Here is a 19,974-nt window from a genome sequence, read left to right on the forward strand (position 1 = left end):
TAAGGTGCCACAGCCTATCCATCCTGCTAGTCCCACATTACGGAAAGTCATTTAAATTCTGGTTGGCATTTTATCCAATGGCAGGGTTAGTTTCATAATGCTCGTTAATCAGCGTGTAAACCCACGCCTCTAGTAAGACCCATAATGAGCCAATTTACCATAACTGATAAAATGTTCGCTGTTTGTGAGCATTGTTATGTAGTACTGCTTAAATACTATTTTGGTGGTAAAGTTCATACAAGCTTAACGACATCAACCCTGTACAAGGATCTTCCTTTTATTTCCCCAAGAGGAACAAAAGCGCTCAGATTTCTGAACAATATCGTCATTGTCATCTTGTAGATTAGGTTGAACAGGTGCTCTATGGACCTATGCAATAATAAGTAAAATATTCAGCGCCGTTGCTTTATGCCTGCACCATTCAATTAAATGAATCACAATCTTAGACATTATTTATACTTGTGGGGTTTCGCTAGTTGTGAATGAGTTGAAAAGGACCCACTTACTACATTCGTTTGTTACCTGAGACCTGAGGCTACAAATACAAACATGCTACGCCTACATTATTTTCCTGATATTGCTGAAAAACAAACAACATATTTCAACATAAGTCTGAAATCTGAATATAAAAAAGAAATGTATTTGATTTTTCGCTTGTATCTTGACATTACAGTAAAGACTATCCCATTTTGGGATTAACTCATTTCGAAACAAGTTCACCGTGGCATTATCCTTCACCTTAAATAGCTTTTCAAGCACTTCTTTTTCACTGCTCTGCTGACCTTCATCATAATCTTTTTCAGTCTGCTTTCCTCATCCAGCCGCTTCAGGCTATATAGTATATTTACCTATTATGTGTTCACAGCCAATTTTCCAGACGGCTAGACTGGCACCAGTTTGTAGTTGCTGGGACATATTGACTGTATGGTTTAAGTAATGCAGTAAACTGGCAGCATCATATTGGAATAATTTCCACATTAATTCCGTTTAATAACAAAACTCCTGGAAGAAAACAGTTTATATATTTTAATGCCATTCACCCTTAAGGTTTACCCTTAAGGAAAAATCAAGTATTCATGTTTAAAAAGTCCTGGTTTACTTTGAATTGCCTGTTACCTGTGTAATTGTAAGCATGGTGCTTCTCCAGAGAAGAAAAAAAGAAAGAGACGCTTATTCTGTTGTGTCAAATTCGTTTTTAAGATCAAGAGTTTTAAAGCCAGAGAGCATAATTTACATTAAACCGCTTGCTAACTGAGTTGACTCAATGCTGATTAGGCCCATCATCACGAGGTAACATTAAAGCAGAGCTATAAATCCGGTGTGGCTGAAGACATTAATGTGCTGGCACAGTGGTTCTGACTCATTTCAAGTCAACCAGTAAGAACTGTTTTGCCAGTGGTGAAGATGTGAGCAACTGCCAGTGGGAGTAGCTTCCCTTTACGGCTTATTGACAGAGAGCTTTAATTTCTTTTGTAATGTTTTCAGTTTCCAGGTGCTGTTGGTTATTTTTAAGCAACAAAACTACTTGGTAAAGCTTAGAATAATATTAGGGATTGGATTAAAATATATCCTCTCGCTACAATGTCGAGAATTTCTCTGCCAGAAAACCTTGAAGGCAAATACCACCAAAAACATTGTTTTCTTAGCCCCACCAGGCTGGTAAATGTGTTTTTAAGGTTTACTCCACCCTCTATGTGCACATGTGATGCACACCATCTTTTAGAAATTTATAGTCTTGAAGTCTGAAGTTGAAAACGCAAACTTAATAAAGTTCCTTTACAGCCAGGCTGAAGGATGCTGCCTGTGGGAATTGCTATTAACTTACCTTTATGTATAAAACCAGCAGGGTGACCTTTGCAGGAGTTTTGGCTTAAAGCAGCAATAATTAAGTGATGGGAGATACTTCATTAAGCGAGGTCATTTATTAGTTTATCTGAGCTTAAGATATAAATATTACATTACAGATGGGTTTATTTTGAAATTCGAGGCTTAGTGGCAGCCTTTTGCTGTCATGCTGGTTATTTATTTTTAGTTGATGCAATGTGGAATGCAGTTTAATGCAGACACATGGGAGTTCAGGGCAAATAATCCATGATGCTGTGCAGATGTGCTGCACACGTCTGGCATGATACTGAAGAATCTGATAGCATTGTCTATCTTTTGCAATGCTGGAAACCATTAGAAACATTAATTGTCACAATAAGGCTTGATTGGGCTACATCAGAGTCCCGGCCGATTGTTTGGGGATGTATAACTCAAATCCTGAGGGTTCTGGGGATAGGCTGTAGTTTCTGCTCCATTTCACTCCAGTCAAGCCTGAAGTGTATGAAACAGTGTCTAGCAAGTGCTCTCTGAGTGTGTCTTCCATTCTGTGAGTAAAAACTACAATTTCAGATCAGGAAATGCCAGTGAAGCAGCAGTCGTTCAGTCTATCAGAAGAATAAGTATGAGATTGGATCATTATAAAACTGCTGTATTTATTTTATAAAGTGCCTGGAGGTGAGGGAGATACACAGCAAATGAATCAGCTGAACAGATTCTATTAGTGCAATCTGTGACTTTTGTAAGATTTTCAAACTGTATGGACCCAATGCACTGAAATGCCCCGCTCCAAAATATATAGTGTGTTATATAATTTAAAGTAAAATTTTAATCAAAATCATTTTTTCACACATACAGTCCAAGTGTATACAAGTAACACAAAGATACATGATTTACAGAGACAACGGCTTCATTTTCACAAAACTTTTTTTTTCTTTTGTTTATAAGGCAACCTGGGTTGTTCAACAAAGAGTTTTTATAAAATTATGTCTGACATCAAACAGCACTGAATACACATCATGTACAACAAACGATGTACAAAATAAACAAGATTTGGTCGACAAAGTCCAGTGGAAATAATAGAAATACATAGGCAGTTAAAAAGTCAGTATGTCAGTAAACATGGTTTCTCTCTTTGGTGAGTTCAAATAAAATATAGTTTTATTTATATTTTATTCACATTTGTTTAAAAAAAGTTTCTTTATGAAAATACGTCACAGTTGTAATGTAATGTGGTACACTTTGTATGTATGTAACATATTGAAGTCTTGGGAGGGTGCGCAATGTCATGGCTAACTTATGACGCCCTTGATCAGAGTTATATATTAATGGGTAAATAATGAGAGGTGATCAGTATTTACCAGCTAACATCAAGCGTCATCAAGCAGCAACAGCAAAAATGAACTAAGATCAACAGAAACAGATGTTGTAATGTAGCAAAAGTTTACAAAATACTTTTTTTTTTACATCAAGATGTGATTAAATCTTTTGTGTTATGTACACCATCTTCACATGGGTTCAGTTTTTGAAATAAATTCTGGATGTTTTATGTGACACTTTTAAATACAAACCCCGATATCAATGCAAATATAATCTGAAATAAATACATAAACGTAATAAATAAATAAAACATGGGAAGGTTATCCACTTTCTGTCCGAAGCTTGCAAAATCTTCTTAATGACCCCTCTAGAGTATCACAGTATTAAGCGTTATTGTTAAATCCACACAAAACACACATCAAACAGAAATGAGGGGTGCTGATTTTGCCACCCATCAAATGTCAGACAGTTTTTATTTAACAGATGTGTAGCTAATCTATCAACACAGAAGGGAATATGTGCATCAAAATGTAAGCTTGCTGTAATTTATCGATAAACCTTTTCATAACAAACATTTCCTCCCTTATTATTATCTGTCCATACATGGCTGTTTAAATTACTATTGGGTGAGCAGCCTTAGGAGGTGTAAGAGCCGGGGTTACAGGCAAGCAGAAGGTTGATCTCACCAGAGCAAGGGTTTAGGAAAAGGATCGGTCCTCATATTGTCAAGCTCCTCTTCCTTTGACCCAGAAGCTTCCTATGTGACACTGATTATAAGGAAGCCACAAGGATTTCGTAAAGCCAAAAGAATTTAATCTGCTTCCACTGTGCCTGCATGACAAATCCATGCACAGCACTTAACAGATTACATAAATGAGAATCACTTGGCTCCATAAAATAATGTATATATAATCATACCTTTCCTCGTCTGCAAGAGAACTCTAAGTTGGGAACGCTCATTTATCGCTCTCGGGGAGTTCAAACACATAACACGTTAAATTGCTCTTTATGTCAACACCTTCCTTGCACAGTAAAAAAAAAAAAAGCAACAAAAAAATAAGACCAAGTCTAACAAAAGGAAATAAAAATAGTTGTAAAATCAAATCCTCAGAACAAAGAGGGGGAAAAAGTATTTACCAATGTTTACAACAGTAAGAAAGATGTAAAAAAGAAAGAAGAAAAATGATTTAAAAAAAAGACACCATATAAACCATATAAAAGCTTCTTAACAATGGCTTGTTTGTATAAAATAGCCACATCTCACATTAACCAAAACATCATGTGTTGAGATTGTGTTTTAGTTAAAAAAAAGCAGCTGATGACTGTACGTTAAATTGTTTTCACTTCAGAGTGTTATGACTCATTTTTTATTATTATTATTTTTTACTCTGTGCTGTTTTCTGTTTTCTTCCTTACCAAAAAGCTTCTTTCTGTCAAATTAAGCTGCTGATAAAGAGCAGGTAATTCAAAGAGCAGTTTAGCATTTTTATCATAATAGATACAAATGGCAGTTTTGGCAACATATGAATGCGTCATGGTCAGTCAAATTTCAAGTACTCATAACCAGTAACAACACTAAAATTATAGGGTCAAACCTGCTGTAATGTGACCATTGAACCATTACGTTGTTTCGAAAAACCCAGCCCGTCTACGTCCCGAACGGTACCTTATAACGAGAACTTCATGTCCTTTTTGTGCAGTTAAAATGAACTTTTGTCACCAGGCAAAATAAATGACTCCTTAGTCATACCGGACAAGCAGCGACCTTGCTGGAGGAATCAGTATGGAGATTGCGTGTTTCTGTGGTCACACGGCTGTGGTCTGTTTGATGCTGTGGAAGCTGATCCTGGTCGGAGAGGTCGGGATAGACATGGCTCGTGCCACTCGAACTCGAAGAGCGTGGTTGTCCTGCCAGCGGTGCCACCGTTTTCTTACTGCTGAGCGAACCTACAACGATAACAAGATATATAGAGAATAAAAGAATATTACAATAAACTTCTAATTATTTTTTAAGATATTATACAACATTTTGGGAAGTCATTTTAATTGTTTAATGTAAAGATAGAGCCATGTGAATAAATAATTGTTTTAGAAGATTCTGTGCAGTCCTGTGAAACTCCATTATTCAGTTCAGCTTGTAGAAAGCACCTTTAGCGCTCCTTAACTTGAAGTATTGTTTTCTGTATGACTTCCAGTCTCTGGAAGAACCCACACTTCTTTACAACACTTCAGTTCATTGAGGTTTGTAGGCATTTGTTTATGCACAGCTCTCTTAAGGTCCTGCTCCATCATTTCAGTCACGTTTAGGTCTTGACTTTGGCATTATAACACTTTGACTCTTTTCTTTTTCAGATTCTGTTATAGATTTGCTGCTGATTTAGCTATTGGACAAATGGCTTCACATTTGAAAGAGTACTTTGGTATACAGAGGAGTTTGTGGTCGACTCAGTGACTGCAAGGTACCCAGGTCCTGTAACAGCAAAAAACAGCCGAAATCATCAGCCCTCCAACACGGTGCTGACAGTTGGTCTCAGGTGTTTGTGCTGATTTGCTGTGTTTGGGTTCCTCCACACATGGTACTGTGCTTTATGGCGAAACATCCCTACTTTGGCCTCACATGTCCAAAGGACATTGTTCCAGACGTTTTGTGGTTTGTTCAGTTGCAACTTTGCAAACCTAAGCGTTCCTGCCATGTGATTTTGGAGATGCTTTCTCCTGACAACCCTTTTAAACAAACCGTGCTTGCTCGTTTTTCTTCTAATTATACTTTCATGAACTTTAACACTTAACATGCTAACTAAATCCTGTAGAGTCTGCGATGTGGTTCTTGGATTTTTTGCTGTTTCTGTCACCAAAGAGGTTGTCACACTTGTTGATGAGCAGCTGATTGAGTGCATTTGATTAGCAGCACCTGGCTGCTACTTACAATACCCACTGCATTCCTGTGGAAGCAGTAAGGGTGTGCTAAGTTTTTAACAAGATTATAATGAGTCCTGTTAAAACTCTGATTTTCTCATGACTGTAAATGTATGACTTTAACGGTAGACTATGAGACCGTAAACACATTAACTAATTAACTAACTAATGAAAAATAATATTCAGGTAAAAATGTTATATTAAAAAAATATAACTTTTTTGCCAATAATTTAAAGGGCTCTGTTCCCACAATGTGTGTCTTTATGTATAAATTAAACTCCATTATTATACTGATTTAATTTCTGTTTCCTCTCGATTACGATCAAACGTGACATAATCGTTATACTCCCCGTCTGTTGTCCTTTTGTCTCGATTTATAGGTTTTTCTTTTATTAAAATTTTCTGAATGTGATTCTTAATAAAAGTCACCTTCACAACCTTCCACCATGATCTGGCGTTATATTTTAAAATCAAATAAATGGTGATTTCAGCATATTTGGCCACAAAACCTAATTTCTGTCTCTGCTGCTCATCCACCTCCCCGTGTCCGTATTCAGTCCTTTGAATCCAAGTCAGGTACAAAGTTTTCCACACTCACATTAATTTTAATGACTGCAGTCAATGTTCTTTGATGCAGGTCCTGCTACTTGCTAGGACTTGACATCTTCTTAACACTTTTAGGCAGTTATTTGGGCACTTATTTTAAAGACCCCATTTAAAAGAATGGGAATTTCAATGGTCCCCCAGAACATAAAAATTGCATGCATCAAATCATTGAGTGAAACTGCTTAAAAGGCCTGGCAACTTTGCCCTGGAAAAAAAAGGTTTCTTTCTCAGAAGTTATACGTCTACTTCACTTGTGAAGAGTTACACAGCATTTTGGCTTCACTATCGGCTCAATCAAGAGTCCCAACACAATCCTCCTGACTCATTCCACCAGACCACTGAAGAAAAACCAGTTTAATTAATATGGGTACAGTAAACTAAGAAAAACAACACTACGCATATTTATGTCTATCCCCAAAATGTTGAAACTTGACTGTGCACTTGTAACAACATGACTTACTAATTTGTTTCATGGTTTGGCTGCAAAAATTTCTGGCACAACTTCACCTACTTCCAAGGTGCATGGAGAGGATGAAAGAATTCACAATGCAGGAACTCCAGCAACACTTGAGGGAAGATGTGGCCTGATGAAGGCCCTGATGAAGGCCACAAGCCGAAAAGTGTCAGTCAATTATTAAAGTTGTTCATCTTCCCTCAAGTGTTTCATGGTTTGGCTGCCAGAAAGCATCTGATTGATTCATTTGGGTTAAGAGCGGAAAATGCGGTCCCTCTCATTATGATATCCTCCAACAGAGTTTTATTCAGGAATCTTTCTTTCCATCACAATGATGCATATGCCTCAGTGTTTCTGTTTGCTTTGATCAATTCAAGATCTTTGACTAAAGAGCCTCAACAATTCCAGATAACATCAATATTAATCCAAAAGTCTCAAAAAGCAAAATCCTTGCTACAAAATTACAACCACGTTACCTCAACTCAAGATAATCAACTCAATCAGTATACCTTTAAGTCAGGGGTGTCCAACTCCAGGCCTGAAGGGCCGGTGTCCTGCAGGTTTTAGATCTCACCCTGGGTCAAAACACCTGAATCAAATGATTAGTTCATTCCCAGGCCTCTGGAGAACTTCAAGACATGTTGAGGAGGTCATTTAGCCATTTAAATCTGCTGTGTTGGATCAAGGACACATCTAAAACCTGCAGGACACCATCCCTTCAGGCCTGGAGTTGGACACCACTGACTTAAGTCAACGCTTCAAATTTCCTACTAAACATGCTAACACTATGCCTCACTATATAAATAAATGCATCCTTTAGACTTGAAGGACGTAATGTTTCATTTGATTTCAATGGCTTGCCGGTCTATAATTGACCCAGTATCTGAAACTGTCATGGACCTGGGTCGTTGACCTAGTGTTTTGAGTTTGTTTGGCTTCATGAGGCATTTTGTTTTGCATTGTTTGCTCTTGTTCTTTCTTCATGGAGTATTTGTGATTATTATGTTCAGTTTGAGAGCCCTGGGGTTATTTCTTCGTACATCAAGTTTTGTTCCCTTTCGTGTCCCGTTTGTCTCGGTCTGTGTGCATCCTCCCCAGAATCTCCTGTGTTAGTTATTTGTGCCTCCCTGTGAAGTCTCTCTCGTCTCCCTGTTTATTCGCCTGTTTCCCAGTCATGTCTCTGTGTATCTGACTGGTTGCTCTCACTCTCTTGCCCCCTGTCTGTGTCTACCTACTCGTCTCTTTCTCCTCCCTCTGTTCCCTGTATTCAGTCAGTCTGCGGCTCAGTGCATGTTTATTGTTTTATTCTGACAGTCTCTTGTCCTGTGTGCATCTTGTTCAGTTTTGGTTCCCTTGTCTCGTCAGTTAGATTATGTCCAGCCGTGTTTCCCAGGTGTTTCCTCTCTGCCCTTAATCCTGGTGTGTATATGCCTGTGTCTCCTCCGGCCTCTTCTTGATCTCCCTCATTCCTCCGGCTGTGTATTCTGGCTGTTTAGTTTCTTAGTGTCATTCCAGTTTTGTTTTGTTTATTTTTTCAGTTAGCTTAGTTTCTGAATCCAGCAGTAAAGTGAGTTCAGCCCTGCATGTGTGTTCTGCGTTTTTGGGTCCTATTCCTGCCTGCCTCACACAGCATTATGACAGAAAAAGGATGTTTTGACACAAATTCTTTCAATTAACACTTGTTCTGTGTCTAGATAACTGACAGTAATAAACATAACACGGTTTGACTTTGACCACTGCAGAAGAAATTAATAATTGGATCCCCTGGTACTGGATATTTTTGTCTTATGAACCACGTCAGTAGCCAATTGAATCAATTTCAGTTTGAGTCCTGCAAATAGATCTATTAGTCTCTCATTAGCCTTGATTCTACTTGTGTTAAGCTCTATTTATGTCAGATGATATATAAACTATACTGACCATTCTCAGATCCCTGTCCGTCTTTCGGCAATAAAAAGCTGGATAGCTCCAAATTTCCTTCCAACTAATGAAGCCAAATCAGGGGTTATATTAAAGTGTCACACCCACCCTGACAGCTCACATAAAAAGGGAGCGTAAGTTTTGATGACATTTCTATATTTGTGGTATTTGTCATTTTGTATTTTGTTTTATATTAGTGGAGCATTTTGTAGCTGTGGTTTGAAAAGTGTTCTACATATTTATGCACTATTTCTTTTTCTAAAAATGATACTAAAGCCAGACAAAGACAGGAAGCCAGAATGTCCATATGGACAAAAACCAAAATCGGAAAACAACAAGCTGTGACAGAGCTGGGTGGTTTTTATGCACTATACTAGCAAAATCATATAATAAATAGCAATAGTTAAGTCAAGCCTCCTAATTTTTCATTTTTTAAATAAGGACCGCTTTACAGCAGTCGTTTGTAATGTGGCCTAAAGTCACACAATTGCTTTTTTCGTTTTGTTGTTTGCCACTCAGAGTCTTAAATTGCAATTAATATCTGTTCAAATAGGATGACTCAATTTCTTCACATCACGTCATTAAATTAACAAACTCTTTACCCCCGAGTTTCAATAATTTTAGGGATGAGAGCGCGCAGCAAGAGAGTCCTTCATTTTTTTTCTATCACAATTTATCACAATTTATGTGTAATCATAATGGCGTTAATGACTTTCAACCAGCTGGAGTTTTGGTAATTTGCTTTTATTTCAATCAGGCAAAAATGAGACAGCCTCATAAAAGTTTTCTATGCTGTTATTTCACTGACTGCACGGAAACTCTTTGGCATTTTCTTTTCTATTACAGCTACTTGATCCTCCCCCTGGTTGAACATAAAAATGTTAACTTGGAGGCAAGTTAGAAAAACAATATTAAAACGAATTAAGGCTATCAATTTATGGTTTTATTAAGCTTGTGTATCAAAGAAAAAAACCCAAAGACATTGACAGTAAAATTAACATCATAAATAACGGGCGTTTTGCTAAACTCCAGTGACTCACCTCTCCGTTTAGAAAGCAGTAAAACACTGACACAAAGAACCCCTGCAAAATAAGACACATTAGAATTAGAAGCAGAAAATGTGCCTGTATTATGTAATGGCACTGTAATTAGACGCAATCATTATAAAGACAAGGAAAAACAAATTTCCAAAGCAAAATATAGAATTTTTAAAGCTCTACTCGAACCCCCCCTCCCCCTGCTCAGCCCTACATTTAAGCACAGGAGATAAATAAATAAATAAATAATAGCCACAGAGCAGAAATCATGCCCACATGGCTCTGTTATTCCTGACAGCTGAGAGCACTGAACATGAGGTAGGAGGGCCATGTTGTGTGTAAGCGCAGCCAGGATGCTACTTCAAATCATCTTCCCACAAGAAGCCTTAGAACCTGAAAAGTCGCTCTTTAAAGTAGCGATACAACTCTGAGATAAAAACACATTAAGAAATCAGAATGATTCATATTTTTAGCTTTGTGGGCAGTGAGTGTGAGCTTTCAAACTCTGGCCACTGTCACACTGTATTATTAATCATAATCTCACCTGAAAAGACTGTAGAAAGGAGTTGAAATAGATGAACACAATTTGCGAGATGTCATCCTCCCCCGGATTCACAAAGAAGAGCATGTAGGTGATGCCGAGCAGAGGTAGCAAGACTAGTGTTGCTTTCACGGCTTTTCTGTGAAGACAGAGTTGGAGTCTCATTTATAGAATTGCAAAAATTGAGCCTTGAATGTCAGCCCAGTGGATTCTGGAAAATGCATGACTCTGTGTCAGCGGCAGACAGGGATAAAAATAAAAATGTCACCCTCCACCACATGGATGTTTCAGATTGGAAGATGGGCCCCTTTTCAGGGGTAGCAAAAATATGTATGTCACATATAATTCTAGCTCTTCTGTAATAATTTTGACAGTGTGAATAAGAGCAAAGTTTAGCTTTCTTGGTTTTGCAATGCAACAATAAGCCATCACATCTATAGATGAAAATGTGGATGATTTATGTCCTCCTCCACTGCATCCATAAACCTCCTCTGTGGTCCTGTCACATGTCCAACATGTCCACTACGCCTCCTCTGAGCACGTCCAAGCCAATTTTGCTTCGGCTCTCTGAATTTGTTTTTCAAAATAAAGCTCAAACTGTCCCATACTTTGAAATGTTCACAAGAGGATCCAATAAGCAGACACAGCAGGCACTGGCAAGTGGATGGATAAACTAGAAACCTTAATCTAGAACTCATAGACAACCAAAAGCAGTGTGAAGTGTGATGGAAAAACTCAAATGAATCCAAATCCATGGAATCTAAAACCCAACAGGAGCAATCCAAAACACAGGGAGGCAGCAGAAAACAAGGGAGTCTCGAGAACAGGCGAGAGATGTAACAACGCCTATACGGACTAGGGAGAGGGATAATAAGACACAGGAGAAATCAATCAAATCAGGGTGGAAAAAGAAAGTGAAAACACATAAAGCCACATGAGGAAAACAAAAAAGGGCAAGTAAAAGAAAGAAGGACAAAAAAACCCAATACTTGCAGAACAAAATACACACAGGCTCAGACAGGGAAAACTCTGAAAGCACTCACGTGAGAAAAAGATTCAAGATCATAAGGGCAACAGCCAAACCTAATTCAAGGAATAACAGAAAAGACCATGGTGGGGACTTTTAATATGAGCTATGACAGTCCCATAATTTAGGGATGACCACAAACCTTTCTTTGCCCTTACTGATTATAATTTTCATTTTAAAACAATCGGTTTTTTTAAGGTCAAGAAGTTCAGCTTGAAACCCCTGTGCTTCATTTGCTTAAATTTGTATGGCTCACAACAACCACCAGCAATCCAGCCCCAGCCTGAAAAGACTACACTCAGATTGTCTGAGCCGTGACACTGAAAACACTCTGTGCGCTTGAAATAATCCCCACTGGAGAAAAACACACTTGACACAGTAACAGCAGGTAGGAAAACAAGCTCACTCTTTTAGCAATTTCAGCCATTCCAGATCTACAACCTAACAGCATAATTCAGGTATGCACTCAGCTCGTGCCTCTCAAGCGCACGCTAAATCTCTGCTCTCTTCTCAGGCACACAGAATCAGACAAACTCAAGGTTTTTCCCCTTTAACTGTTACTAGTGCGTGTAAATGAAAGAACTTCTTGCATGAAGTATTGCAACTGAGTTCACTAAGGTTGAGGCGTTTGTCTTGAATCTTTATTTTATGGGTAAGAAGCACATTTGTAATACTTTTGCAGTGTCCTGTAATAAGTTACAAGACAAGACAATATACTTATTTTGTTTCAGGCTTATATTATTATTATTATTATATACTTTATTAAGCACACTGGTTACCAGGTTAGACCTGTGTTGGACCCCTGTTTGCCTTTAGAACTGCATTAATCCTTTGTGGCATAGTTTGAATAAGGTTCCTCAAACATTCCTCAGAGACTTTGATCCGTTTTAACATGACGGCATCTCGCAGTTGCTGTAGATTTGTCAGCTGCACATTCATGATGTGAACCTCCCATTCACCACATCCGAAAGGTGCACTGTTGGATTGACATGTGGCGACATTTGGCATTTGCGAAGTGAATTTATTGTCATGTCGAAGAAACCACTTGGAGATGATTTGAGCTTTGTGCCGTCAGATGATGGGTACACTGTAGTCATGAAGGGATGGAGGTGGTCAGTGTTTAAATGATGATCATGTAGTACAACAGGGCCCAGTGTATGTCAAGAAAATATCCCCCCTACACCATCACAGCACCACCAAAAGCCTGAACCATTCATACAAGGTTGGATGGATGCTTTCATGTGGTCTATGACTCTACCATCCAAATTTCACAAGACACCAAATCACAGCACAGTTTTTTAGTGAAGTTAGTTTCTTTTCCCACAAAATTTCCAATACTTAGCCTTAAAGTCATAAGGCAAAAGTCACAACCACAATAACAGATTTCTTCCTTAATAGCAGTTTGATTTAATTATCATTAACACCGGACCCTTTGATCACCAAACATCTGTTCACTGATAGGATATTAACGCTCTTAGATTTGCATGAAATGAGGTCTGATGCTGATGATAAAGGTTTAAATGAGTCTAATCACTCTAAAAATGTGCTTCTTCTGAAACACTCCTTAATGTCCTTGAAAGAAGGAAGACAAAGTGTACTGCTCCTAAATTTATATGCAGTTACCAACAGAATCAACTCACCTGTACTGTATTGTTTCTGATGTGGTTGAAGCTCTTAGTTTGGTCATAAGAATTCGAACTATATTGAAGAGGAAAACAAAGTTTATCTAGAAGAAGAAGACATAAGGAAATTATTACTTTAAAATGGTAAATGGTAAATGGCCTGCATTTGTATAGTGCTTTTCTAGTCCCTAAGGACCCCAAAGCGCTTTACACTACATTCAGTCATTCACCCATTCACACACACATTCACACACAATGCTGTGCTAATGACATATTATACAGAGGGGAAAATATCAGACAGCTCAGTCAGTGTTGAGCTGGGAGAGAAGAAGTAACACTCATCACAGCATATAATCTTCCTTAACAAGACAGTGATTAATCATATTACATGTTGCTAAGGACTTACATAAGCACAAACATTTATGTGAAATCAATTTCTTATTTTCAGAAGTCTTTTGTTTGGAAACCCTTAAGACTACAGTTCTGTGCAAAAGTCATGAGTCATCCCTCATTTCTTTATATTTAGCTTCAAAGGAGTCCGACAGAAGTTTTTCTTTGGACATTGAGTCCTTTTTAATTCATTTTCAGTCCAGTCCTTGCACCTGACCATTTTCAGTGGGATGCTTTTTGTTTGTCAGTTCACCTAATGCTGACCACTGGCCATATGTAAAAACATGAAGCTGTGTCCTGCTTTGGGGCTGTATTTTTCATATGGAATCAAAAATGCAGAAAAGTGAAATTAATTGATATTGATTAACTATGTAATATCACATCTAAAGCATCTGATTGGCAACAGCTTGGGGTTTTTTTTGTATTTCAAACAATCAACATACTAAAGTCTTACCTGGATAGAAAAACACAGTGGAATACTATTAGTCATGGATTGGCCTCCACAGAGCTGAGACCACAACATTGTTGAAAAAGTGTAGGATCATCTTCATGGAGAACAGAACAAAACACAACATCCAAAGAAAAGCTTTTGATGTCCTTCAAAGAAGCCTAATTCTGAAGACTACTTAAAGAAATTACAAAAAAAGCTTGTCTAAGAGAGTCCAGACTGTCCTGAAGAATACTTGAAAGTCAATATGTTGGTATGACCAGCTGGTCGTGCTGCCTTTGAAGCTTGCTGGTATTGTAAAAGTTCTTTTTCGAGCCTGAAGGCTGCTTAAAGGAATTGCTGGAAAGCTTGGCGAAGAGAGCTCAGGCTGTGTTGAAGAATAAAGGTGGTCACACCAAAAATGTTCCATGTTTGCACATTTCAATAAATGGCTGCACAAAATATTCAAAAGTGAGGGGCTCAGTACTTTTGCACTGTACTGCTTTTGTGACTTTCTAATCTAGTCACTGCACAGAAATGCAAAAAAAAAAATCAGTATAGGGCAGATTTTCTATGTTAATTAGCAAATAATGTCAAATTGATGGCAATAAATTTACAGTCCGTTTTCTTTGTTGTAGCTCACCAAAAGCACAAGAATAACAGGTCCCTGGTAAATGTAGTCCATGTATTTTCCAGGTTCTTTACCAAACCAGCATCTGTTAACAGGAAAAGAAGAAGAAACGTACCGTTAATTAAAGAAATTATCCAGAAAACATTCTAATTATGTGGCCACAAATTATTAGGGGATTTCTTACTGTTCATTTTCATAATACAGCTTTCCTATGGCCCAAGCCACAATTATAGGACACGGAATACCTGGAGTAACAAGGAAGAGTCGTGTAAGTGGAAATAAAATAAAACGTATTTGGTAAACAGATTTTTTTTTTCATGGCATTGAAGAAAGAAGGTCAGAATAATAAAGACAAAAATCAAAGATTGCTTTTTTTTTTTCTTTGCTTTTCGGTTTTTGTTTTGTTACATGCACAGCCATGGGGAGGGGGAGGGGATAACAAACTAACACGCTTCAACTACAAAGAATCAAGTTAAAACAGAACATGCTCCAATTTTTACTGCCCTCAAGGGTTATAGAGTAACGGCAACAGTAGCATAATCTCTGCCAAAAGGGGCTTCAGAGTCATACCATATAACTCATGAATCACAACTGCTTCCCCTAGTCCAGCATGTAATGTATATCTGGAAAATTTTTGATGTTGATGCTTTGACAAAGTAAATAGAAGGTTTTTCACATATAAAACAAACAACATGCACGTTCAAATCAAAACAATCTTTTTTAACTGCTTTAATAAAACAAAAAAGGACCAGTTCACCATACCTCTAAAATCAGTCACTGCTGAATAAAGGCCATGCGTTAACGTGTCAAATCAGCGTGTTAGGTGCCAGGCCTGACAAAGTAAGACCAAGTGTGCTTGAATAGGCTGAGATTTCTTATAAAAAGCATTGAACTCTCCAGAAAAGAGCAACTGCACTGACCGTATCAATCAAACGCGAATGCAATCACCGTTCAGCGCATACTAATTTTATTAGCTGTCTTCAGACTGTTTTTCATCAAATTTTTCGTTACATGTAACATATAACAGCTTTGCAGGAGGAAAATGTCCACAAATCGGACGAAATGTTCGTAAATCTGAAAAAGTATCAGTAAAATCACTTTAAATGAAACACACATCAAAAGCAGTTTTGATCCCAGCTCATCAGACCTGTGGTAGCGGACAGATTTCATGCGCCCCACTTCTATCACCTCCTAATGAAATTAATTAGAAGCCTCTCCAAATGAAACCCAATGAGAAAGCACCTGCAATAACCCCATTTAAAATAAAGCATATATTATATTGTACATACTCTATGATTGTTAATATGAAATTAACGACTTAAATGGATAATACTTTATATATGGAGGTGGAGTGGATGAGTGGACCTGCAAATAGGAACTACTCTGCTAATCTAATCTTTTTGAGACAAGCTGCCAGTACTTACTATTATATTCTTATTAAAATCATATTAGAGAATTAAAAATCTGATGAATATGTGTGAGATCTTTTTTTTATTTCTATTTCAAAGCTAACATTAGCTTCCCAATAATATCATCCATCTGTCATTCACCGTCATCTACTCTCTACATCTGCTGATAAGACTTCATATTTTAATCTTGTGCTCACAAAGCTCCATTAACTCATTTTCTCATGACCTAGTTTGAAGTAAAGTATGAGGGGTTTTTTCTTTCTGCTGAGCACACTATGTCCATTACATAAACAGAAGGAGAAAATCTCAGTGTTTCCGGGAAGCATGCGAGCAGAATACTTTGTGTATTTCTGTCCCTGATGATGTTGGCTCTGTACAGCATATAATATGCTTGATTTATCAGTCAAGGTGAGATCATTTATAGGGTCATGATGGGATATCTGCTGCATATTCAGGACTCAAAGTCAAGCACGCTGCATGCCGGTTCTTTTATTAAATTAAAGTCTTATCTCGGATATGAACCACTAAAGAGTTTCCCTCCTCTTCACTGGAGAAGTGATTGTACTCTCGGGCACATGTTCAGTTCAAACAATAACGCCTGATAACAGTGTTTTGTCACAACCTGGTTTTCAATTAATGCAAGAAAAGTGAAATTCTCCTTTTGAGTATATGTATTGTTTGAAAAACTGTTCTTTTTCTAATTTTGAGCACATTCACCAGTCACTCTGTTAGTTACAGCTTGCTAGCGCCATGTTGGATCCAATTTTGCCTTTAAAACTGCCTTAATATTTCATGGCATAGATCGAACAAGGTTGAATTCCTCAAAGCCTTTGGTCCATACTGACATAACAGCATCACACACACAACAAAACCAAACGTGTGCCATAGTCAGCTCTACAGAAGACAAGCGAGTATTAAAGGAGTGACGTTTTATCACTGTGGCAGGTAATTTCAAATGCAGTGTTTCTATCAGCTTAACAAACAAACTGTCTGTGTTCAGTTTATTTTGCAGTTTTTTTTCTAGCTGAAGGTCCAGCTGCTGTATTTCACAGGGAGAGAAAAGAAAGAGCGCTAACATCACTCAGAGAAAGATAAGAAAGGCGGGACAGGAGATGAAGAACAGAGGTTAGATTTAAAGGTAAGGACTGCTCAGTAGTGTTTGATAAATTGGATATGCAAGTTTTCTAATTTTTTAATCAGGTATGTACAGGTCTGTAAATGCGACATGTTTTTTTTTTTCATATTGTGAAACATGCTGCAAAACAAACTGAGCAAGACTAACTGTGCTATTTAACCTCCTAGGACCTGGCATCCACATATGTGGACATCACATTTTGGGTTATTTAGACCAAAATACAGTTTTGCTCTACAAGGGCCTGATATCCACTTATGAGGACATTATACTGCTACTGTTCTATCAAAATTTTAAATGAATATCCTCATATGCGGCTCTCATTTTTCATAAAAAGAAAAACAAGGTAAAAAAAAATGCATGCCGTGGAAGAGTTTAGGTCTTAGGAGGTTAAAGGTTGCATGAAAATACTCTGCAGGTTAGTGCAGGATAAACTGGTTAACTTGCTGCACTGTGGTGGATTTAGATCAGCTGATCACAGCCGCTACATTAAGAAAACCTACTGGAGCTCTCAATAGAAATTATTGTGAGCTGCGATTCTTTTTCCCCACGCTGAACCACAACTAATATTAGGGTTCCCTCACCTGCTGAATCCCACTTTAACCTCTTCGCTACTCATGTTCCTCGTTAGAGGCAAAGTTACCCTCTACAATGTAGGCAACAAAAAACAGAGCTATTTTTCATTTTCCTTCTTTTTTTCTGCTCATGTTCTCTTTAACTGATTCAAGCTGAGTACATTTAAGGATTATTTCAATTTACATAAAAATTGTATACTTATATACTAGTATTTTTTATCATCACATTGCCACCTCTGTTCATGCTGTTTCCACCATTCTGACAGTGCTGCAGAACATATTGAGAGTCATTAGGCCAGACAACATTTTTCCAATCTTCTGTTGTACAATTTCGGTGAGCCTGTGTGAATTGGAGCCTCACTTTCCTGTTCTTAGCTGGCAGGAGTGGCGCCAAGTCTGATCTTCTGACGTGGCTGCAAGGTCTGAAGAGCTGTGCATTCAGAGATGCTCTTCTTGGTTGTAATGAGTGGTTACTGCTGCCTTTCCACTAGCTTGCAGCAGTCTTTCCATTCTCCTCTGACCTCTGATATCAAAGAGGTATTTTCACCCAGGGAACTGTTTTTTGTTTTGTTTTGTTTTTTTAATCGTTCTCTGTAAATTCTCAAGAGGATTTATTAAAAAATCCCAGCTATGTTCAAAGTCACTTAAATCACCTTTCTTCCCCATTCTGATGCTTGGTTTGAACTTCAGCAGGCCGTCTTGATCATGTCTACATGTTTAAATGCATGTGTGCCCTGGTTGCTGATTTAATGATTACCTGATTATGTATGTCCTTCAAGAATCAATAACACAAATAAATAAATATTTGACATTCGTACGAGCCGCTTTCCAATTTTTTTTCTGCTGTACTTTAATCTTCTAAAGAAATGTCTTATAACCTTATCAGCTAGTTTTTAGAGAGATCAGAGTATAGTAAAATGGGAAAAAAAAAAACTTCTATAAATACAGTGACAGATTTTAATAACACAATGGATAAAAATATCATTGCTGTGCCCTGTTTTTAGATTTATTCAAGGCCTTTGAAATGGTGCATTTTACACAATCCACTCATTTAAAAGTATTGGTTCATCAAAGGAAAGCTTATGTTCATTGTGTCCAAACAGATGATAGCTTGGCTTAAGGTAAAGGTAATGCCACCTAATAATACTTTGTCTTATTTTGTTTCATTTTACCATTTTATTAAACTAAAGTCTGTATATTCAGCCTGTTTATGCTTTGAATAGAGTTTATAAAGCACTATGGTTTTTCCATAGAGTATGAAATGTGTTTCATAAAAAAATGCCTTGAGCTGAATATAGCATGACAAATGCATTGATAACAATCATACTTACACCAGCCGATAAACAGGAAGACCCACTTTCTCAGCTTATCAGTTGAATATGTCATTACAATGGCTGTGTGAAGGTAGCATCCTTCAACAAACATCCAGAAAAAGTTTGTCACCACAAAGTAGTTGTATATTGTCGTTATTAAGCGACACCAAGGCTGAAAAAAAAGAATTCAGAAAAGATTTTAAAGACTTTGTATTGGTAAATTAACACCTCAGTGATACTTTCAAATCCCATAACACATCACTGCTGTTACCTCATTGCTCTCATGGATATTGTGGTCAATCAGCTGAAGCAAAAACCACATAACATTCCTCAGTATAAAGGTGGTGATTAAGTTCCAGTGGATGATGTTTCGAAGACATCGTATGCTCCTAAAAGAATAAGCCAAACGCAGATGGCTGATTAAGATGTTTTGAAAAACAAACTCAAGTCAGGTCAGTTTAATTACTGCATCTAGACCGTTTAAGCACACGACACATGAACCAACGTGCTATCACAGAAACAATACAAAATGATTTAAGAACAAGAAATAAAATATAATTATTTAAGCTACTAAATTAATGAAATTAATGAATGAAAATGGCACAATAAATTAAAACTACAGTAATTTGAGCTGAAAAGAAAAGCTAATGAGAAGATGTATGTTTTCAGTTGGATTGGGTTACTGAGGAAAATGATCTAATCCAGAAACAGAGACAATTCCAAGGCTTCCAAGGCTGCTGAAGCCAGTGCATGTCCAGGCCCGTCTGAAGTTTGCCAGAGAGCACATGGATGATACAGCAGAGGATTGGGAGAATGTCATGTGGTCAGATGAA

The 19,974-nt window shown here is 37.6% G+C and overlaps 1 protein-coding gene across 1 annotated transcript in view; it reads right to left on the reverse strand.

Moving 5' to 3' along the window:
* Window positions 1–4,542: 4,542 nt before the first annotated feature.
* The window catches only part of LOC102209400 (corticotropin-releasing factor receptor 2), a 37,263-nt gene continuing 21,831 nt past the window's right edge, over window positions 4,543–19,974 (reverse strand). Inside the window, exons 5-12 of the mRNA XM_005721515.1 lie at window positions 19,413–19,530; window positions 19,160–19,313; window positions 14,897–14,957; window positions 14,725–14,797; window positions 13,283–13,368; window positions 10,619–10,754; window positions 10,078–10,119; window positions 4,543–5,088 (exon numbers count right to left, since the gene is read on the reverse strand). Coding sequence (XP_005721572.1) covers window positions 4,948–5,088; window positions 10,078–10,119; window positions 10,619–10,754; window positions 13,283–13,368; window positions 14,725–14,797; window positions 14,897–14,957; window positions 19,160–19,313; window positions 19,413–19,530 — 811 coding nt within the window. The 3' untranslated portion in view covers window positions 4,543–4,947. The remainder of the gene's footprint in view (window positions 5,089–10,077; window positions 10,120–10,618; window positions 10,755–13,282; window positions 13,369–14,724; window positions 14,798–14,896; window positions 14,958–19,159; window positions 19,314–19,412; window positions 19,531–19,974) is intronic.

The sequence above is a fragment of the Pundamilia nyererei genome, unplaced genomic scaffold (genome assembly GCF_000239375.1).
Source record: "Pundamilia nyererei isolate P.nyererei 1_Seehausen unplaced genomic scaffold, PunNye1.0 scaffold00004, whole genome shotgun sequence".
NCBI classification, from domain to species: domain Eukaryota; kingdom Metazoa; phylum Chordata; class Actinopteri; order Cichliformes; family Cichlidae; genus Pundamilia; species Pundamilia nyererei.